The following is a 23,323-nucleotide window of genomic DNA, read 5'->3' as shown; positions in this document are numbered from 1 at the left end:
GGGTTGAGACCTGAAAAATGATAGTTGTAGTATAGGACTTAAAAAATGAATCTTTAAACTTCAGAGCATCTTCTTGCATATGAACCTGGTTAACAGTTCGCTCCTATGCCCGCTAAAGTTTTACATACCTTTCTTTCTTTCTTTCTTTTTTATTTTTTATTTTTTATTTTTCATTTTGGTTATGTTTATAAACTTGGAATATTCATTTCATCCTCCTTATGATATATATGCTTGGTTCTGATCTCATATGATATGTAGTAAATGATATTGTACAGGTTGTTGAGTCTAGTCAAGGTTTTGTACCTCTTCTATTACTTACTGCAGATCGTCCTCCAGAGCTGCATGATGCTGGAGCTAACCAGGCAATTAATCAGGTATAAGATAATTGGTTTCGTCAGTAAATTGCAAGTGATATTGATTTGCCTTCAATGTAGTGCACTGTATTTGTTGTTATACTTGTCTTTTTCTTTATTGTTGATATTGTCTAGTGGTTCATAAGAAAGTCAATACTAACAATCTGCTTCAAATATAGGGACTTCTTAGAGCTATCAGCTTGAATTGATATGTACTCTGTAGGCAGAGTGGGGATTCCACTGGTAACCTGTTTTCTTGTTGCTTATTTCCTCATGACTTATGCTAGTACAGTTTGTCTTTGACAGTTGTTCAGTGGAGACCATAAGACAGATTCTAGATACGTTGGTAATCCCATTCTTTGATACCCAAACTCCCCAACTTCACCAAGTGTGTTTGTGTTGACATGACATGACATGGTGTGGGTGTGGGTGTGGGTGTGGGATCCTTGTGAGATACTACTGAGTTTTCTTTGTATTAGTTGGATGGACTAATTCATTTTTTGATTAAAAAATAGTGCACATATATCTAATACTGTCTAAGAGCCTAACAACTAATTTACAGCTGTCCTATTCCCTAATTCACAGCCATCCTAGTCAATAGTTTACCTAATTTGTACATCAATTGACTAATTATACCAGTTAATATTAACAGTTAATATACACCAAATATAGCTCATCTAGAGCTGATCAGGCCTTAAGATTAGAAGATTCTGTTGATTTCTTACTAAAGACAGAAAATAGAAACTGAAACTTTATCAAAGTCATTTCAATTAGATTTACAGGGCTAAATAAATAGACAAAAGCAAAAAACAACCAGCTGATTTTCTCCTAGAAACTAGGTACTGAACTCCTAAAATCTAGTTAACAAACTAACTTCAAATTTGAAAAAAAATGGAAAATTCAGATCTCCCTAGCTTTCAAAACATCATGAAATATATTGATTTTTTGCAGAAACATAAATCAAATAAGAAACCAAACTCTATCTTTATCCACACTCCTTAAGCTGGGGCAAATATGTTTAACATTCCCTACTTTCCCATTAACTTCTCAAAAACCGATCTTCCTAGTCGTTTTGTGAAAACATCAGCCACTTGTTCACTTGTAGGTACATAGGGCATGCACAAGGTGCCTTCTTCTATCTTTTCCTTTATAAAGTGTCGATCCACCTCAATGTGTTTCGTTTTGTCATGATGAACAAGATTGTGCGAGAGATCTATAGTTGCCTTGTTATCACAGAACAATTTCATTGGTTGACTCATTGTTATCTGTAACTCTTCTAACATCCTCTTGATCCACACCCTTCACATACTATAGCTCTAAATTCCGCCTCCACACTACTTCAAGCTACCACTCTTTGTTTTTTGATTCTCCATGTCATTAAGGTTCTTAAAACAAATGTACAAGAGCCTATAGTTGACCTCCTATCTTCTAGTGATCTGCATCTGTGTAAATTTCCACTCCTTTGTTCTCACATTTTTTCTTCTTTTTATTTTTTTATTTTTTTATTTTTTTATTTTTTAAAGTCCTTTATCTGGTGTTCCTTTGAGGTACTTCAAAATTTAGCGCACAACATCCAAGTGGGATTTTGTTAGTGAATGCATATGTTGACAAACTCTACTGATTGTAAAGGCTATATTTGGGCGAGTGTGTGAGAGATAAATCAACCTACCAACCAATCTTTGAAACCACCTCATTTCAACTGGTGCTTCGTCATCCAAAGACTAAGGCCTTTTGTTTTAATCAACAAAAGTTTGACTAGGTTTGCGTTTGAGCATCCCTATTTCTTTAAGTAGATCTAAGGTGTATTTTTGTTGACAAATAAAAATTCCAAGTTTGCTTCTAGTAGCTTCCATCCCTAAGAAATATCTCAAACTACCAAGATCCTTCACTTCGAATTCATCAACTAATGTCTCGTTCACTTTATTCATTCCAAGGTCATCATTACTTGTAATAATTATGTCATCTACGTAAACAATCAGAATTGTTGCCTTTCCTTCTTGAGAGTGCCTATAGAACATAGTATGATCAAAATGTCCTTGAGAGAACCCTAACCTTTTTTAGAATTTTGGTGAATCTTCCAAACCAAACTTTAGGGGACTGTTTGAGCTCATTGAGTGACTTCTCTAATTTCCAAACCTTGCCCACATGTAGATCATCTATGAATCCAGGAGGAAGATCCATATACATTTCTTCATCAAGGTCTCCATTTAAGAAGACATTCTTGATGTCTAGTTGGTGTAGAGGCCAATCCTTGTTTTTTTTTTTTTTTGCAAGGATATAAGAATCCTTATCAAATTAAGATTAGCAATAAGAGCCAACGCCTCCAAGTAGTCTATGCCTTAGGTTTGTATGAAACTTTGGCTACCAACCTCACCTTATGTTACTCAATTTCACCATCAAAGTTGTATTTCATCATAAAGACCCACTTGCACCCATTGGTCTTTTTTTGTTGGGTAAATCAACAATCTTCCATGTTCCATTTTTTTAAGAGCTCTCATTTCTTCCAAAACATTTGCTTTCCATTGGGGAACCATCATAGCTTCTTGTATATTTTTGGAAATTTCTTCATGTGAAAGATTAGTAATAAATGCACAAAAAGATGGGGATAATTTTTTGTAGGATGCAAAATTTGAGATAAGGTAAAGTGTATTTGAAGGGCAATGGGAAGGTTAAGATTTTCAGAATGATTTTCTAGAGATGAGTTAGAATTTTCATTACTTGCTGATGTTTTTATTTCTGGTTAAGATTCAGTTGAAATTGGGGTGCAATAGACTCTTTTATTTGAGGATTTAGTCGTTAAGAATAGACACAAAGTTCTTTCAATTGGTGGTCTATAAGTAGTGAACCATCTTCTCCCCTTGTGTTTGATTTTTCCAATGATACTATAGATTCAGATGAGCATTGTGATGGTGGTGAAAGAAGAGGAAGGTCACTTTTTGGTAGGTTGTATGAGATGGGAAGAGAAGTTTCCTAAAAAATAGTCTTTAGTTAAATTCTCCCCTTGAAGAGTAGTGTTGGGAAAGAAGGTTATTTTTGAAAAATAGGTGGCATCCAATGAACAATTTTCGTGAAATTGGATCATAACACTTGGTTCTTTTTTTTTTTTTTTTTTGTGAAAAAGTAGTCTAAAAAGACATATTTAAGGGCACGGGGATCCAATTTGGAATGATGATGAGCTAGAACATGAGTGAAAGTGGTACAATTGAAGATTTTTATAGGAAGGGAATGGTAAAGACAAGAAGAAGGGTAAGTGTAAGAAGAGTTCATAAAATAGTGTTAAAGTTTAGGGTAGGTGATGGCATTTGATTTATGAGAAATGTAGCGGTGCGAACAACTTTGCCCCAAAATTTTTTAGGCATATGAGTGGTGACCATTAGGGCTCTGGCAACTTCTATGAGATGTTGATTTTTGCTCTCGACAACTCTATTTTGTTGTGGAGTGTCAATGCATGAATTGTGATGAACAATCCCTTGAGTAGATAGATAATTGCCAAGAATGGAATTGAAATACTCAGTATCAATATCGGTTTGTAAGCTTTTGATTGGGGCTTAAAATTGATTTTGAACCATGGAATAAGATTATATAAAGGTTTGGGCAACTTCTGATTTTTCTTCTTAAGAGGTAAATCCAACATATGCATGTATGATCATCAATAAAGGAAATGAACCATTTTGTATTAGTTAAGTTTGGAACACATGAAGGACCCCAAATGTGACTATGAATAAGTGAGAACGGATGAGAAGCCATGTGGGGTTGGGCAGGATACGAACTATGGTGATGTTTAGCAAGTTAACAAATTTCACATTGGCAAAGAGAAACATTTTTATAATTGAACAAAGTGGGAAACAAAGATTTAAAATAAGAAAAACTAGGATAGTCAATGGATCCTATGTGTCAAAACAATTCACAGCATTGGCATGTGGGGCAATTATACACTCCTCGCTCAAGTAGAATAAAATGAACAACATAATAAGGTGTTAACATTTCTTATAGTGTTGTTTTACTGGAACTTGTGGGATTTAGAAACCCAAGTGCTCGTAGAGAGATGAGAGCAAGGGGTGAAGTTGGTGGATTAAGAGGAGGAAGAAGAAGTTTCGTGGTGGAGGCTAAATCTTTCGAAGTATTGATTGAGGAGTTGGGAGGCAAGCTGAGAGGTTGCATTTGGGAGAGAAGCAAAGGGGCCTCCTCATGGATTAGATTCGGGGAGCTTAGCTTAAGACGTTTTCTAGATGGAGTGGAAGTTTGCTGTAGAGAGGCAAACAATAGTGATTGGGCTACTGGTTGGGAGGAGGGGAATAGAAGGTATAGGTTGGAGCGCCGATCGAACGGGGCAGGTAGGTTCATCTTCTGCTCAGTTCGCGACACTGATTCAAAAAAGCATAGCATTATTGTCCCAGAGGGAAAGGGTCAGTCTTTTGGTTGGAACTCTTTGGCCGAGAGGCTGAGAGCTCTTGGTGTGACCCCCTTAGGTGGCTTGCAGGGTCATAAAGGGCCAGAGGACTTGCTAAGGTTGAAAGGGGGTCCGAAGGTCCAATGGAGGGAGAAAGGGGTGGAGCTGAAAACATATGCTGATGCTGTTAGGAAAAGCCCGGGAAGGGTAGGCCAGTCAGTTTGGATAGAGGTGGGGGAAGGAGAAGTGCGTGGAAGAATAGAACAAATGAGTCAGTGTCTGGTAGGCTGGTGGGGACCTAGATCATCTATTTGCCCTGAGATGGAGTACGTTAGAAGCTGGGCACCAAAGCATTGGGCCTTGAAGGGGAATCTGAGGGTGGCCATGCTAGGCAGAGGATTAATGCTTTTTGACTTCGAGTTTCCAGACGAGGCTGAGCGTGTTTTAGCCAGAGGTCTAAGAATCTTCAAGGAGAATGTCTTAGTATTGGAGAGATGGAATTCTGAGGTGGGGTGTCTTCGCAAGGAACCCACGTCTAAAGATGTTTGGGTAAGGGTGTTGGGACTCCCTCTTCATTTAAGAAGCTCGGAGGTGCTTAAAAGAATTGGAGATGAATGTGGAGGATTCATAGCCGAGGATAAATCTTCTTTGTATGAGATGCAATGGGCTAGGCTACTAGTGAGGTGCTTGGACAGGGAGTTGCCCAGCACTGTCCATATTGTTGTGGGGTCGGGTTGTTATTCCCTTCAACTGTGGTGGGAGTCTGCTCCCTGGTTCACGCAGGTGGTGCCGGCGGGAAGATTCAGCGGGGAAGGTAGCTCAAGGGAAGGAGAAGAGGCTGGTGGGACTGGTTGTGATCTCAGGCGTGGAAGTCAAAGGGAGAAGGTGGAGCAGTTGAGGTTACAGAAGGGAAAGAGTGTCGTGTTAGCCTGTGGAGGTGATTATACCCTCTGTCCCGCTGTGCTCTATGAGGTAGGGGATGCAGTGGTGGGCAGAGTAGGGTCAGTTGATGGACAGGTTAGAGAGGGAGACGACTGCTGTTTGAATAAGCTGGAAAGCCCAGCTTGTGGGCCTAGCTTCAGGCCAAAAGGGCCAGCCCATGGAGTGCTGCTGGGTCTCCCTCAATTAAGTGGGCTAAGGCAGGGGTCTTTTAAAGAAGCCCAGGAGGAGTTGGGTTGTGACTTAAGGCCCAATGGCTCTTTCGGGGAGAAGGGAGAGGGTGTTGGGCCTGTAGGGCCTGTTGCAGCGGAAGGAGGTATTTTATATGGGGAAGGTATTTTGAGTCCTCGAGCTAGGGCACAATCGCCAGGCGTGGAGAAAGGCTCTGGTGATGCCGTTTTTCCTCGTGGGGAAGCACCTTCGGCCTCTCGTCCTTCGGCTCAGGTTTGTAGCTCGGAGAGTCAGATTTTTATAGTGGAGGACCCCATCGTCGACATTTTGAGAGCTGCGTCGCAGCCGGAAGCTCTTGCGGTGCCGAAAATGGATCAAGTGCTACGTGATGAAGCTTCCAGGTATGTCAGATTACCTTCGTCTTCTGTGGGGGGTCGGGAAATTTCTCCTTCTACTCCTTTCTCTGGGTTCGATCGGGCGGGGACGAATGAGGGGCTATCGTCGGGCTTGATCTCGGAGAGTGAGGGAGAGGAGCAACTCCCTCTTAGCATTGTTCTGGCAGATGGCTGCAATGGGGAGATGGGCCTTGAGGGGGAGAGACCCTCGGGTGACGAAGGAAGGGGGGATGAGTTCGAGGTATTATTACAAGAATTGGAAGGAAGAGGATGTCGATGGGATGATAGTTGCCTGGCAAGATTTAGCAAGTTCCTGGGCTTTTCGACGGAAGGATATGAAGGAGAAATTTTGAACTTGCTTCTAAGGAATAAGAGAAGAAGGGAGCAGAACATTAAGAAAGACATTTCGGGGTCCACTAAGTTTGATCATGAGTTGAAGAAATTAGAGTGGTCCATCAACTATAAAGGGGCGAGGAAGGAGAAATCTCTGGTTAGAGATGGTGGGGACAGAACCTCGAACCTTAGATGAAGATAAAGATCATATCTTGGAATGTAAGAGGGGCCAACGATAGGGATAAGAGGAAAGTTATTAAGGCTTTGATCAGGTCACAAAGGGCAGATTTGGTGTGTCTTCAGGAGACCAAAATTCAAGACATGTCCAGAGGAATTGTTCACAGTTTTGGAGTGGGAAGATTCTTGGGTTGGGGTGCTATGAGTGCAAGGGGGGCAGCCGGTGGGGTAGTAGTGTTCTGGGATAACAGGGTTCTGGAGTTAATGGGTATGGAGGTGGGTCTTTTCTCAGTTTCCTGTCGCTTTAAAAATTGTGAAGATGGCTTCTTGTGGACCTTCACGGGAGTATATGGACCCACTATGAAACGGCATAGAGAGTTGTTTTGGGAAGAGCTAGGAGCCATTCGAGGGCTGTGGTCTGACCCTTGGTGTATTGGCGGGGATTTTAACGTGGTCAGATTTCCTAACGAGCGTAGTAGAGAAGGAAGATTGACTGGGTCTATGAGAAGATTTTCGGAGGTGATTGAGGAGTTGGCTTTAAAAGATTTGCCTCTCCATGGGGGGCTTTTCACGTGGAGTGGAGGGCTGAATGGTCTTTCAAGGTCCAGACTGGACCTTTTCTGATATCGGAGGATTGGGAGAATCATTTCAATGGGGCGTCTCAGTGTTCTCTCCCAAGACCGGTTTCCGATCACTTCCCAATCCTGTTAGATGGGGTGGGACGAGGAGAGGTCCAATTCCATTTCGGTTCGAGAATATGTGGTTGAAGGAGGAGGGGTTTAAGGAGTTGTTGAAGGGCTGGTGGCAAGGATTTAATTATAGTGGGTCCTATAGCTTCATCTTGACAGAGAAATTGAAGGCCCTGAAAATTAAACTAAAGGATGGAATTTGGAAGTCTTTGGCAAAGTGGGGGTGAACAAAGGGCTGGCTCTGGATAAAGTATCCTACTGGGATAATCAGGAGCATCTCAGAGCTTTAAATGAGCAGGAGCTAGAGGCGAGAAAGGAGGCTAGGGAGGAATTTAAGAAATGGGTTCTAATGGAGGAGACTTCATGGAGACAAAAATTGAGAGAAATTTGGCTGAAGGAAGGCGATAAGAACACGGGATTCTTCCACAAGATGGCAAACTCGAATAGAAGGAGGAACTGTTTGAAGAAGATCAAAATAAATGGCACCTGGATTTCAGAAGAGCATGACATTCAAAGGGGAGTGGTGAGGGCCTTTAAGGAACTTTTATCAGATCCTGGAGGATGGCGTCCTTGCTGCAACAATATTGAGTTTGACAGCATTGGGGATGAAGAGGAAGCCAGGCTGGAGGAGAGCTTTTCTGGGGATGAGGTGTTCTTGGCTCTTTCAGACCTGAATGGGGACAAGGCCCCTGGTCCGGACGGTTTTTCTCTAGCATTTTGGCAATTCTGTTGGGATTTTGTTAAAGATGAGGTCTTGGGTTTCTTCAAGGAGTTTTATGAGAGGGGAAAATTCGTAAGAAGCCTGAACAACACTTTCTTAGTTTTAATCCCAAAGAAGAGTGGGGCCGAAGACTTGAGTGATTTCAGACCCATCAGTTTGGTGGGAGGTCTCTACAAGCTGCTTGCTAAGGTCTTAGCCAATAGATTGAAAAAGGTAGTGGGAAAAGTGGTGTCCTCTTCCCAAAATGCCTTTGTTGAAGGTAGGCAAATTCTTGATGCTGCATTAGTTGCTAATGAGGTCATAGATTCCGTGCTGAAAAGAAAGGAAAGTGGGATCTTGTGTAAATTGGACTTAGAGAAGGCCTATGATCGGATTAATTGGGATTTTCTGATATCGGTGATGCAAAGAATGGGTTTTGGGGAGAAATGGATTGGGTGGATTAGATGGTGCATATCCACTGCCTCGTTTTCGGTTTTGGTCAATGGTTCTCCTTTCGGTTTTTTCCGGAGTTCCAGGGGGTTAAGGCAAGGAGATCCTCTCTCTCCTTACCTTTTCGTCTTAGGAATGGAGGCCTTAAGTAGTCTCATCAACAGAGCAGTGAGAGGGGGCTTTCTCTTAGGCTGCAGGGTAGGGGGAAGGGAAGGTGGCGGGATCCAAGTTACGCACCTGCTGTTTGCCGATGATACTTTGGTCTTCTGTGATGACTCTCAAGAGCAATTGGCTTTTCTAAGTTGGTTATTAATGTGGTTTGAAGCCACCTCCGGACTGCGCATTAATTTGAACAAAAGTGAGATTTTGCCGGTGGGATGTGTGGAGAATGCTGAGTTGCTGGCAGCTGAACTGGGCTGCAAGGTGGGATCTCTCTCTTCCACCTATTTGGGACTCCCTTTGGGAGTTTCACATAAGTCTGTGAAGGTTTGGGACGGAGTGGAAGAGCGGATGAGGAAGAAACTTGCCTTGTGGAAGAGGCAATTCATTTCTAAGGGAGGAAGACTCACCCTCATCCGGAGTACTTTGGCGGGCATGCCAACTTACCTTATGTCAATATTGCGCATGCCAAGAGTGGTTAAGCTAAGACTTGAGAAAATTCAAAGGGATTTTCTTTGGGGAGGGGGAGCGTTGGAGAAGAGGCCCCATCTTGTTAAATGGGCTGTTGTTTGTACTCACAAAAAGATGGGTGGATTGGGGATTAGAAATCTCTCCATTCTTAATAGAGCCCTCTTGTGCAAATGGAGTTGGCGTTATGCGGTTGAAGGAGAATCATATTGGAAGTTTGTTATTAGTACGAAGTATGGGGTGGAAAGAGGAGGGTGGAGCACTTGTGGGGCTAGGGAGGGCCATGGGGTTGGGCTTTGGAAGGAAATCAGCAAGGAAGGGCTGCTTGTGCACAATAATGTATCTTTCTCGGTGGGGGATGGTAAAAGGCTGAGGTTTTGGAAAGATATTTGGTGCGGGAATACCCCCCTTTGTGAGGCTTTCCCCTCTTTGTTTGATTTAGCGGGTTCTAAAGATGCGTGGGTTGCGGACTATTGGGATCCAATGGGGGAAGTGGGAGGGTGGTCTCCACTTTTCCTTAGACCATTCAACGATTGGGAGGTGGAGGAGGTGGAGAGACTCCTATCGGCCATTCAAGGGAAGAGGTTGGAGGCTGATGGGGAGGATAGGATGCAGTGGAGAGGGACGAAAAACGAGATTTTAATGTAAAATCTCTTTACAAGTCCCTTGATCATAGCGGTGCAGTCTCGTTTCCGGGTAATATCATTTGGAGTCCGTATGTTCCTTCAAAGGTGAGTTTTTTTGCTTGGGAAGCTTCTTGGGAGAAGGTCCTTACTCAAGATCAGCTTAAGAGGAGGGGTTGGATCTTAGCCAATAGATGTTGCTTGTGTTGCGTTGAAGAGGAAACGATAAACCATATTCTTGTTCATTGTTCTAAGACGAAGATTTTGTGGGATCTTTTGCTTTCTCTTTTGGGGTCAATTGGGTGTTGCCGTTTTCGGTGAGAGACATTCTATTAAGTTGGTATGTCTCTTTCAAGGACAAGAATCATAGAAAGGTTTGGCGGGCAGCTCCTCTCTGTTTATTTTGGACAATTTGGAAGGAAAGAAATAGGATAGTCTTTGATAACGAGGCTTTGTCGACTCAAAGATTGAAAAACTCATTTGTTTGTAACCTCTTATCCTGGGCTAATTCTTCTATAGGTGTAGGCCCTTTATCTTTGTTTTCCTTTGTGGATTGGTTGGGTTCTTGTTGAGGGCCGGTGAGTGCTTGAGTCTTTGTTGCTTGTTGCTTGTTTTAGGTATCTCTTGTATACTCCCTGTATGCTTTGGGTTGCCTTTCAAGCTCCCTTTTTCTAATATATATTTGTGCTTTTGCCTATCAAAAAAAAAAAAAAGAAAAACTAGGATAGTCTAATCTATAGTGCCATAACATTATTTTGTTGTCACAAGATAAAGAACCTATTGCATTACTTGCAACTTGACCTTGTCCATTAATAATGATTGAATCCTCAACAGAATAGATGCTGTCACATTCTTGAGCTTTCCTAATTGTCTTTCCCAAAGATAGATACTGAAACTCACAGTAGGAAGGAAAACATTTAGCTATGTTGATCCTTGGTTAATTTGTTAATGAAAAGTAGATTACAACAAAGTTTTGGAACATGTAAAACAAAATGGTTTTTTGGAGAGCTTGAGAGTGATACTATTCCCTTTCTTGCAACATGAGAAAGTGAACCATCCGTAATTCTAATTTTTTGGTGACCAAATGTGGATCCATGTTTTTCACGTGCGTTCCCACTCAATCGACGAAACTCGCTTTTTAAGGTGAAAAATTATTTTTGGAAAAGTCTGAATCGCCCCTTATTTTATTTTATTTTAAAAGGGAAAATAAAATAAGAAAGAAAACCCTAAAGAAGTGACTCCATGGTTTTGGAAAGGAGTGTCTTTGAAAAACCTGAGTCTAGGTCCAGGGATCAGATTACTTATTCGGAAGGTACCTCAAAGAGGTTGCACCCCTCTAAACCCTAAAGAGGTTTCTACTACTGGCCTATTCAAGGGAAATGTGACAATTAATTAATTGATTTGAAGGTACCTTGGTAGACTAAAGTGATTTCGAAATTCTATTAATACTAGCATGCCAAATAAGAAATCAAATCACAATCGTAAAGGAGAGTTAGGGTGTGTACCTGGACCGCTTCTTAAGTGCTATCATAAGACAGTCAAAGTTAGTTCAGGAATATGGCACACAATATGGATTTATATCAAAGATGATCAAACAATCAAATTTATATCAAGGCAATCGAGCATGACATCAAACAAGGGCATAATACACAAAGACATAGTTATTTGTGGAATTTTTGAAAACGGGGTGATGGAGAGTGACTTGGACAGCGGGTTGAGCGCTGAAATGGGAAACAAGGTTACCTCAATAAGAAATGTAAAACAATCTCATGCATCACAAAGAGGAATCACAATCAATCAAATATCAAACACCCATCCCACTTGAGTCAATATCAAAGACAATATAAAAAATGTCGGGCTCCCACCAAGGCCCAATTAATTTTGCATTAGTTGATTCTATGACTTCCATTATTTGGAACCATGAAGTTTTGATGAAATGGAGAATAATACAATTGTATATTCAATCGTATATTTTACATAATCGGGTCCCTATTTAACATATACACAGAGAGCGAGCAAAATATAGAAATATAAAAATCAAACCAAACATTTAGCCTAAATATCAGATCTAATTGGGGCCTCAATCTTCTACCATAATATCCTCCAAATCACTCCCCCAAATCATACGGGATTTACACACTCCCCCTCAAGTTGGATCATAAATATTAATCATGTCCAACTTGCAAATAAAATCTTCAAAGCTAGATTTCTATAACCCCTTGGTAAATATATCTGCCAATTGTTCCCTTGTAGGGATATAAGTCATGCAAATTGTCCCCTTCTCAATTTTCTCCTTTATAAAGTGTCTATCCACTTCTATATGTTTGGTCTTGTCGTGTTGAACAGGATTATGAGAAATACTAATGACGACTTTGTTGTTGTAATAAAGTTTGATTGGGAGCTCTACTGTAATGTGTAGTTCTTCCAACAATTTTTGCAACCATAGTCCTTCACACATACCTTGTGCAACTGCTCTGAATTTAGCCTCAACACTGCTTCTGGCTACTACACTCTGCTTCTTACTTCTCCATGTTACTAGATTCCCCCAGACATAGGTACGGTAGCCGGTAGTAAACCTTCTATCTTCTGCTGATCCCGCCCAATCTGCATCTATATGGATCTCTACCTTCTTACTGTCACCCTTCTTAAAGAATAGTCCTCTCCTTGGAGAACCCTTTAGATATCTGAGGATCTTATACACTGCTTCCAGGTGACTTTCCTTTGGTGAATGCATGTATTGGCTAACCACGCTTACGGCGAAAGCAATGTCTAGTCTAGTGTGAGAAAGGTAGATCAATCTACCTACTAGTCCCTGATAACTCTCCCTATCCACGGGTTTTTTGTTACTTTCCGTCCTTTTTCTTGCCTTGATAGGGGTATCGCTTGGCTTGCAACCAAGCATGCTAGTCTCAGTTAGCAAGTCAAGTACATACTTTCTTTGGGAGATACTAATTCCCTTCCTTGATTTGGCGATCTCCATTCTTAGGAAATACCACATTTGACCCAGATCTTTTTCCTCAAACTCTGTGGCTAAGACTTGCTTTAACCTCTCCACTTCTCCTGTGTTATCTCCAATGAGAATGATGTCATTGACATACACGATTAGGGTGGTCATCCTTCCATCGTTGGACTATTTGAAGAACATAGTATGATCCGACTGTCCCTGTTGGTATCCTTGGTTCTTAATCACCTTTGCAAATCTATCGAACCATGCAAATCCAATGAGATAGTGTACAATTATTTCAGTTATTTACTTCTTTTTTTTTTTTCCCTTATTGTATTGTGGGTCCCACTAGCATGTATAGTCCAATGTGTATTATTAATAGTTTTAATAACAAAAATTAGGGATTCTCCCTTTTCTCTCTTTTCACAACAACAAAAAACTTTTAAGAAAGAAAAGTTTAACTCTTTACCGTTCAAACCTCCTTTAGGATTTTGTAATTCAATGGTGTTGAGGGTCCTCTCTTGATCAAATAGGTTTTTGTTCTAACTACTTTAGCCTATAACATCTTCAAAAGCCCTGCATGCGATCTCATGCTCCTAGCACGTTCATTTAGGGTCATCTTCATTTTTTCGCTTGCTTAATCACTCCCAAAAAGGAATCTATTGACATCATTTTGTTGAGGTTTTCCTGAAATGGTTTTCCTCATCTTCATCCTATTATCATCACAATATTGTTTGAATTCTTAATCAATCTATTCTCTTACATTATCAAATTGTAAGAACTTCACCTTTAAATTTGTCTCGTTCTCAACCATGGCTCTCCACCCTTTGAAGGCATAAAAAACATCAAATTTATTCTTCAAGAAATAAACCTATGCCTTTCTACTTGAATCATCAATGAATGTCACAAAGTAATTGGAGCCTCCAAGGGATGTAATAGGAGAAGGTCCCCACACATCGGTATGAACCAACTCCAATTTTTTTGCTTTTGGTTTCCTTCCGACTTTAGAAAAATTAACCCTTTTCCACTTGTCAAACATGTAGCCCTGACACAAGCTATGCTCAAAATATTTCAGCCCCGGTAGTTTTCCCTTTGGCAAAACCATTTTCATTCCCTTCTCGTTCACGTGCCTAAGCTTACAATGCCATAACTCTCAATTAACATTAGCATCAATAACAACAACCATATCCTTACAACTAGAAGTCATATATAGTGTTCTAGATATATTTGCTTGAGTGACAACCATGGCTCCCTTGGTGACTTTCCATGTAGCACCAGTAAATGTTACATTATGACCACCCTCATCATCAAGTTGTCTTATTGAGATCAAGTCACAAATTAACTTTGGTACATGTTTTACCCTTTGGATTTTTTACACAAACTTGTTTAACTTCTTCAATCTGACATCACCAACACCAACAATGTTTAAAGGTTCTCCATCAGCTAGATACACCTTTCCATGGTTTCCAACAACATAATTTTCCATAATTTTATGGTGTGCAATGGTATGAAAAGAGGCTTCTAGGTCTAACACCCAAGAGTCAATAGTACCATCAACGAATAAGAGTAATGCATCTTATACCTCTTGAGTCACAATGTTGTTAGTGTCATTTTTATTTGCATTCTTCTTTGATGCTTTGCAATTGTTCTTTATGTCACTAGGCTTGCCACAATTCAACATTCGACATTTCTCCAAGATCTGGATTTGCCTCTTCCATTCTCTGAATTCGGTCTATTGTGGCCTCAATTAGAATTTTTTTCATAACTCCTACCCTTGGTCCCAACATTTAGACTAAAGTTTGATTTTGTTGCTTCACCCTAGTCTTTCTTGTGAACTTCCTCAACAAGAATTCAATCCCTAACATCATTGAACTTTAATTTTGAGTTTCTTACAGAATTACTTACCATTGCTCTCATGGGCTCCCAACTATTTGTTAGTGAGGCCAGAAGAATTAAGGCATAAACGTCATCATCGAAATCAATTTCAACTTTGGACAGTTGATTGACCATCATGTCAAATTCATTCAAATGCTTTGCCATTGGAGCACCTTCTTCCTTTTTCAGATTGAATAATTTTTTCATGAGATATACCTTGTTATTTGTAGAAGGCTTCTCATACATGTCAGACAAGACTTCCATTAGCCCTTTGTGGTTTTCTCCTTTGCCACATTATGCGCCACATTCTTTGACAGTGTTAATTTGATGACTCGTAACACTTGTTCATCAAGGAGATTCCAATTGACTTCTGACATTGATTCTGATTTCTGGTTGAGAAGAGACAAATACAACTTTTTACCATAGAGATAATCTTTTAATTTGCATTTTCTAGAATGCAAAATTTGTACCATTAAACTTGCTGATTCCAAGCCTAAACTGATCTTCTCTAACCATTGCTCTCACCCAAACTAGACTCTAATACCTCTTTTTAGGAGAAAATTCCTATTTACGAGTGTAAAACACACAAAAAATAAAAAATAGATAGAGCAAACACAACATCTATAGTGGTTCATGCTTGATGAGAAAGCTACGTCCACTTTGTTGTTGCAGAATTTCCACTATGATCAGAAAGAAAAATACAAGGTGATCTTAGGCCTAACACCTCTCCTCTATTTTCACATATCCTCACCCTAAAAAAGGTCACCTTAATAATCCCTTATAAGGAAATTAGGGTAGACTAATACATGTGTAGAATACCACAATAGTTAGGCTTGACACAACTCAATAACAAAAACATTACTGAGAGATGGTAACTTCTCACTACCAAGTATACTATGTTTGACTTCAGCATATTCAGAATCAAGGCTAGAAAGAAATTCAACAACCTGGATCTCTTCCTTTTGTCTTCTTTGAACCTCAATATTAGTAGGTGATTGTTGATACACATTTAATTCCTCTCACATCTCTTTAAGTGAGGCACGCTGTTCACTCAAAGGTTTCCAATTCTTTGCCTCAGAGAATCTTGATACAATTGATAGATTCTCAATTTTTTTTTTCTCGAGAATATACCTCTCTTAACTGCATCCCCTATTTACTTTGCAATTTCTAGAAACATGAAATTAACATTAACGTAGGGTTCCATATTGTTCCACAATCATGTTATTATCATTAGTCGTCTTGTTGCAATTCATCAAACTTTTTGATTTGTAGGGAAGAGGATCTTCCACTAGATGTTTTAGTTTTCCCTTTGCCCCAATATACGCCCTCACAACTTAGCCCCATAATAAAGAATTAGATCCCTTTAGCTTTCCTGAAGTAATCTAAATGCGAACACCATCTCTAGATGCCATACTTGTTAATTATTGAAGGTAGAAAACTAAGACTATTGTAATTAAAAATTGAAATAAAGGGATGTTAGGAAGCCTGCAACATTAATGGATACTTGCACCACACAACACAACCAATCACATAGGCACTAGTGGGGCAATGTAGCAGTCGATGCTGTAGTAGGGCACTGTGGCAGTATTGTAGCACATACCACTAGGTTTTTGGCACTTAAGCAGCATATGGTACTGTAGCTCTACTGTGGCACTGTAGAGGCTCTATGTAGTATTGTAACAATACTGTGGCACTGTAGCAATGCCTATGCAATGCAATAGTGGTACTGTATCTAGGTTTATTTTATTTTTTTTGTATATATATATTTCAGCCTGGGTTTGATCAAACTTGCTCTGATATCATGTTGAATGAGAGAAAAAATAGTCTTATTCTTCAAGAAAAGAGTGCAAAAAATATATATAGACTTATAAAGAAAAAAAAAATGACTAAACTACCCTTTACTAAATAACTACTAACAACTCTTTGACAAGTTACTAATAAACAATGACCGGTAATAAAACTCTCTTCTACTCTAACTCTCCTTGTAACTTCCTCCTAATATAGCACTAATTATATACGACTCTCTTGCTTCTAATTCTAATTTTACAATTCAAAAAGAAATTTGAAAAGCTAGTGGAAAACTCTGAGGTGGTTTGGACATCCATCTGAAGTGGAAACCAAGATAATCCCACTTGGTGATGTAGCACATGATGATATGGCACCTGTTGCTGAAGGGCTTGCTCCTCAATGTTCTTCACATCACTTTCAGAGCTTCATCATTTTATATATATGCTACAGATGTTATCTGGATTTTTAGATTCCATTTATGTGCACCGAGCAGTCTAATTTAGTGTGATCATATATTCCTCTTCCTCCCTCTCTCAATTTAGGGGCCTGCTCAATGTTCTTCACATCACAGTGCTTCATAATTTTAAATATATGCTGCAGCTATTGTCTGCAATTTTAGATTCCATTTCTATGCATCTGAGCCTATGTAATTTAGTGTAATAATGTATTCCTCTCTCTCTCTCTCTCTCTGTCTCTCTCACACACACACACACACATACACAGATTGTTTTGAGTACTCATACATCACACCTTTGATTTGTATTTTAGGTCAATCATTTTGGTTCCTTTGTGAGGTTTTTCTTTGGTCTTCCTGTTCCCACTGATCATATTCCTGCTCGGATGATACTTACCACACTTGACTCTGCTGTTTATTGGGCAACATCTTCACCATGTGGCCCTGTTCATATAAACTGTCCTTTTAGAGAGCCCCTGGAAAATAGTCCAAAAGAATGGATGTTAAGCTGTTTAAAAGGATTAGATTCTTGGATGTCAAGTGCCGAACCTTTTACCAAGTATATTCAGTTGCAGCATTCCCATGCACCTGATGATTTTCAAGGTCAAATGGCAGAGGTTATAGAAGTGATTCAAGGGGCTAAACGAGGTCTTTTACTTATAGGTGCGATCACTACAGAGGATGATATTTGGGCAGCTCTTCTCCTAGCTAAGCACCTTTGTTGGCCAGTTGTAGCTGACATCTTGTCAGGTTTACGGTTGAGAAAGCTTTCTACTTCTTTTCAAGAAATTGAAGACAATGTTTTATTTCTTGATCATCTTGATCATGCTTTACTCTCAGATTTTGTCAGGGTTTGGGCACAAGCTGATGTCATTATTCAGGTATACTCAAGTATATTTTTCATTTCATCAGATTGATTATGGTGTTATTTTAGTATAAATGATGTAAACATGTGAGAAATAAATCTACTGGCTGATGAACATAAATTGCCAAATTTGTGCCTTAAAATGTTGTTGAAGTACTAGATGTCACTGCAGAGAATTATACCTTATAAGTCCTGGAAAAGAAATTTTTTTCATGATACATGATAATTCATGCAGCTAGTGTAACCTTTATTAACTTTTTCGTAGTCTCTAGAATTTTATTAAATTATTGGTATGTTAAAAATTGCCAAGGAATCTAACATGCAAAGTTAAGCAAACAATTAATTGAACATTTGTGAGAAACATTTATTACTCATTGTAAGAAAGGTTTGGGGAAGACAGAGATATGAGAAGTATGTCAAATATTATTCCTATTAATTTTAGACTTTTCATTTTTGAATAGAGTAAAAATAGGGAAGAGATTTAGAATTCCCTAAACATTCAAGAGAAGCATTTTGGGAATTTGGCCCACTATTTTGAGATGTTCTCCAAGCATTTCTGAAGGTTTTCCTTCTTTTCCAAAAACTTTCTTTTAAAAGTTCCTAAATTTGATCCCAATTCTCAAAAACATTTCTTGCTTGAAACCAAGTTTTCCATCCTGAAGGCGACTTGCAGCTCTTCAAAGGAAGCATCTTAAAACACATGAAAGGATGATAGTTGCATGTGACTAACAATTGAAAGAAATAGTGATAAGTTGGATACATTGCACATATACCATATGGAAATGAATGGGTACGTGCACATGCATGTAAAGATGTGGAAACCTTGACTAAAATTTATTTAAATGTAAAAATAATTTTCAAATGTTATAAATGGAGATGTAAATTTTGAACCACAATTATATCACGAAAGTTGAAGCATAAGTTTGTGCATTCAAGATATTCTAAATATTTTAAATAAGGAATTAGGCATGAAATTACATTTTTAAATGATCATCTATGTATTTGACAGATCAGAAATGGTTCAGTCTATATAAGAGTTTATGCGGTACAGGTTAAAAAGAATACCCACATACCTGGATCAATTGAAAGTTCGATTAACTTAAAATTTTTCCAAAATGACAGAAATAATGGTATCACTTTCTCGCTAAATTTCAAACCCCTTATTTGATGTCATATCAGTTAACTGCATGTCTCAATAAAATAGAAAGACAATGTTTTAACTAAATATTACTCCAGGGTTTAGTGTAGTTTTTTCTCACCTTTGATTTGATTTGAAAAGAATATGTTATTTATTTAATTATTCATAAATATAGGATGCAAGTGTATTGATCATTTTTTCTGCAACCAATTAATGTTTTTTTAGGTTGGATTTATTGTCAAGGGAGTAAGATGAAAACAAGGCTAAACAACGGGATTAAACTGCTCCTAAATTTGAGTATTGTAATATTTTAAATTTCCCTCACATCTTGTTTTGGCCCCTCTGAGAAACAAACAATGTTGGGTGTCCAAACTAAAATTTAGAATTTTGAACTATGTTAAGATGTACCATCCTTTAATTTGATTCTTGTAATGAAAATTGTTTTGGGTGTGTTACCAGACATCAGGATCTACCTACAAAGTGAAAAATGTTATATTTGTTTTTCCTTTTTATTGATTGTCATTGTATTTTGCACTCTCAACAGATTGGGAGTAGAATAACGAGTAAACGTATATCTCAGATGATAGAGGATTGTTTTCCATGCTCATATATCATGGTTGACAAGCATCCATGTCGCCATGATCCTTCACATCTCTTAACACATAGGATCCAGAGTACCATCACTCAGTTTGCTGATTGCTTATGTAAAGCTCAGTTTCCACTTATGAGCAGCAAATGGAGTGTGTCTTTGCGGGCATTGGATATGATGGTATGTGTTGTTTTGCAATGATTCTTGTTTATTATATTATCTGATGATTCAATGATTTTTCCTTTAGTTTACTCATAGATTAACCTGTATTAAATCGGATTATGTTGGTGGTCTGGTGCTATGGTTCAACCAGTAGGTTATGATCATGTTCCTTTTTATAGTACATATATAATTAGAAGGTAGGACAATGTTAATAATCCCAAGGATATGCCCAGATGAGTTTCAAATGTGGAAGATCAATTGGTTGATCAAGTGACCAGCATTAAAGGCTGTGCCTCTTTGAACAAAACATACATTTATTTCCAAACCATCACGTTTCCTAGAGTTTTCTTTACAGATGGGTGGATCTGTTTTTATTAATCAGAGATCACTTGTATACTGCAGCATAAGCAAAATCAGAAAACATAAGTTGTGAGTCTGAAAGTAATGTGTCCTGTAAACCTCATAAAGTCTAACACAAACCGCTCAACATTATCACCTTGGAAACCTCATAAACTTGTTAATATGAAAAACTAGATGCTCAAATGAAACTAGATAGATGCTAAGTTCCAGAAGTTCCCTGTATGACAATTTAGGGAATTCTTTTAGACATGAATTCCTTGTGATGTAGTTTTAAAGGAAGCTAGACAATAAAACACTGAAGAATATAATTGTCACATCCCGGTTTTTTTTTTAAACTGAACAATTGATACTCAAACACAATATAAGTGCTCTAAAAAAATATGGGGATACAAAAATTTAAATGTCGAGTTCCTGCTTGATTTTGTGCATAAAGAGAATATGAAAAAACTATTATAAAAAGGTATATATCCTGTAATAAACTTTGTAACTATTAATTAACAAAATATGATTCGTTTCACAAAAAGAACTTGTACTACGTTAATTTACATATACCAAAACCCCATGGTTCATTACGGGTAGCTCATACTACAAGTGTACATAACAAATATACATTACATCATTTCTCCAAAAAGATTTAGTCTTTAATACAAAGGCAAAGCCTCAAAACACTTTCAATGCGAGCAAACAACATCCAATCAATAGAAAAGCAATGCTCAAGCGTTATTTCCAGCATAGGTCTTCTGACCTGCATCTAAAGGTGGAAGGGATAGGGTGAGTTCACAACTCAGTAGGAAAGTTTATAACCATCATAAGCATACCCTTAGAAACCTTGAATTAAACATATAATAACATGCATGATAAAGATTTTATAACCTTTAACAAATATGTAATCATGTCAAACATGTATGCATGTATTGCTGGTTTCATCTTTGCTTTTCCTCATCCATCCTTTCACAACTGATAAACTGCTTACCCCCACCAATCTACACATCAGATATCAATGCTCCACAAGATACTCACTCAATATAATAATGACTATTCTGGGACATCACCCAAAGGTAAGTCATACCTCGTGTCTTCTGGGACTCATACCCAAGGGTAGGACCAACCTCGTGTCTTTAGGGACTAAAACCCAGGGGCAGGACCAACCCCATACACCCACATCGGAGTGTCTTCCTCGAGGGCTTTAGGGCCTTTCACCTAAGGACCCACGGTCCCACGTAAACAATATATCAAAAGATAATGCCTGTAGCATCACATAAACACTTCCCACCAATCAATTCTCTGAATATCATCTGTGATTATTCCATATCCTTCTTGCAATGCAACCACACCATGAACCATTTCCACAACACAAAACCATGAATCTTTATACCAATATACGTTGTAACATTTCAATACAATAAACCGAGATGCGATGACACATTAAAACATTTTATGAAATCATAGAAATGACATGAAATTCCAATAAATGTTTCAAGGAAAGAAATCAGATACACCATGGAACAACATAAAATTCCTTACGTTACACTGACTTTCCCTTTGTGATTCTTCTATGTAGGCGATCTTTACCTATTACAAGGAACTGAAATAAAACAACATAATTTAGGTTTCTTAACCATGAAAATTTATTCAATTAAAACTTATGAAATTTTCCTTTCTTACTAATTTTCAAAAACTTACTATTATTAATTTTTAATTCTCATATTCTCCAATTAATTACCAAACACTAATTGTTTTGATTTTTTTTCCTAAAGCCTAACCCATTAACAAGTCCCAAGTGTCCAAATAACCTAATTAATCACATGTTTACTAATCTATCGTTCAATCAAACCAAACTAAACAAAGATTTATGCTGATCTTATCATTAATAAAATACTTAAGCTAAAACACTTTAATCCTTAATTAATTGTGATTTTTAACTAAAACATGTTTATTGCTAATTACACTCAACTTTTGCACAAATTTTACCATTAATTTGTTTCAACATACCATTAGTGAAGAATTTCTGAATTCCCTTTATTGATTCTTTAGGTACACACCATACACATATATATACACAACTGACTGAATAAGAAAAAATCAATCTAGCTTGATTCTCTCCTAAAATTAGGAAACTGAATCATCCTAAATGATCTCTCCTTCTTTATTCCTAAAATACTTTCCTAAATTAAAAAACCCTAACTTTGAATGTCAAATTTCAACACTCCCCCTCAAGCTGGAGAATATATATCATATAATCCCAGCTTGCAAGTTAAGTCTTCAAAGTTAGGCCTAGGTAAAGCTTTGGTGAGGATGTCTGCGGTTTGGTGCTTGGTAGGAACATAGTTCAATCTAACCGTCTCACTAGTCACCTTCTCTGTGATGAAGTGTCTGTCAATCTAAACGTGCTTGGTCCTATCATGATGCACGGGGTTCTTTGCTATGCTTATAGCTGCCTGATTATCACACATCATCAGAATTGGAGATGAACTCGTTTGCCCCAGTTCACTAAGAACCCTTTTTATCCAAATCCCTTCACAGATTCCCTGTGCAAGAGCTCTGTACTCAGCTTCTGCACTACTTCTGGCTACAACTGATTGCTTCTTACTCCTCCAGGTAACAAGATTTCCCCAGACAAAAGAACAATATCCAGAAGTGGACCGCCTGTCAATGATGTTTCCTGCCCAATCCGCATCTGAGTATACTTCAGTGTCACGGTTCTCTGTCTTTCTGAAGAATAGACCTTTCCCTGGTGTCATTTTTAAATATCTAAGAATCCTGTAGACTGCTTCCATGTGTTCCTCAGTGGGGCTGTGCATGAATTGACTTACAGCACTCACTGCAAAGCCAATATCTGGCCGAGTGTGTGAGAGATAAATCAAGCGCCCGACGAGCCGCTGATATCTCCCCCTATCTACCGGTGTACTGTCTTTCTCGATACCAAGTTTCTTCTGACTATCCATAGGAGTATCAATTGGTTTGCATCCAAGCATACCGGTCTCCTTAAGAAGATCGAGTATGTATTTTCTTTGAGAGACTACAATTCCCTTCCTTGATCTAGCCACTTCCATACCAAGGAAATATTTCAAATTTCCAAGGTCTTTAACTTCAAACTCCTCTGACAAATACTTCTTCAAATTCTGTAATTCCTCCATATCAGTCCCAGATAGAATAATATCATCAACATAGACTATCAATATGGCCATTTTCCCGGCATGAGACTTCTTGACAAATAGAGTATGATCAGCCTGACCTTGTTTGTAGCCCAGCTTCAGGACTGCTTTGTGAATCTATCAAACCAGGCTCGGGGAGATTGTTT

The 23,323-nt window shown here is 38.5% G+C and overlaps 1 protein-coding gene across 3 annotated transcripts in view; it reads left to right on the top strand.

Moving 5' to 3' along the window:
• LOC117913286 (protein PHYLLO, chloroplastic) overlaps positions 1 to 23,323 on the top strand; it is a 136,308-nt gene that overhangs the window by 36,250 nt on the left and 76,735 nt on the right. For all 3 annotated transcript variants that reach the window (XM_034828241.1, XM_034828235.1, XM_034828245.1), the window contains 3 exons: positions 276 to 374; positions 17,223 to 17,789; positions 19,456 to 19,680. In XM_034828241.1, coding sequence (XP_034684132.1) covers positions 276 to 374; positions 17,223 to 17,789; positions 19,456 to 19,680 — 891 coding nt within the window. The remainder of the gene's footprint in view (positions 1 to 275; positions 375 to 17,222; positions 17,790 to 19,455; positions 19,681 to 23,323) is intronic.

The sequence above is a fragment of the Vitis riparia genome, chromosome 1, assembly GCF_004353265.1.
Source record: "Vitis riparia cultivar Riparia Gloire de Montpellier isolate 1030 chromosome 1, EGFV_Vit.rip_1.0, whole genome shotgun sequence".
Taxonomy (NCBI): Eukaryota; Viridiplantae; Streptophyta; class Magnoliopsida; order Vitales; family Vitaceae; genus Vitis; species Vitis riparia.
The sequence above is the reverse complement of the archived record's forward strand: the minus strand, read 5'-3'. Positions and strand labels throughout refer to the sequence as shown.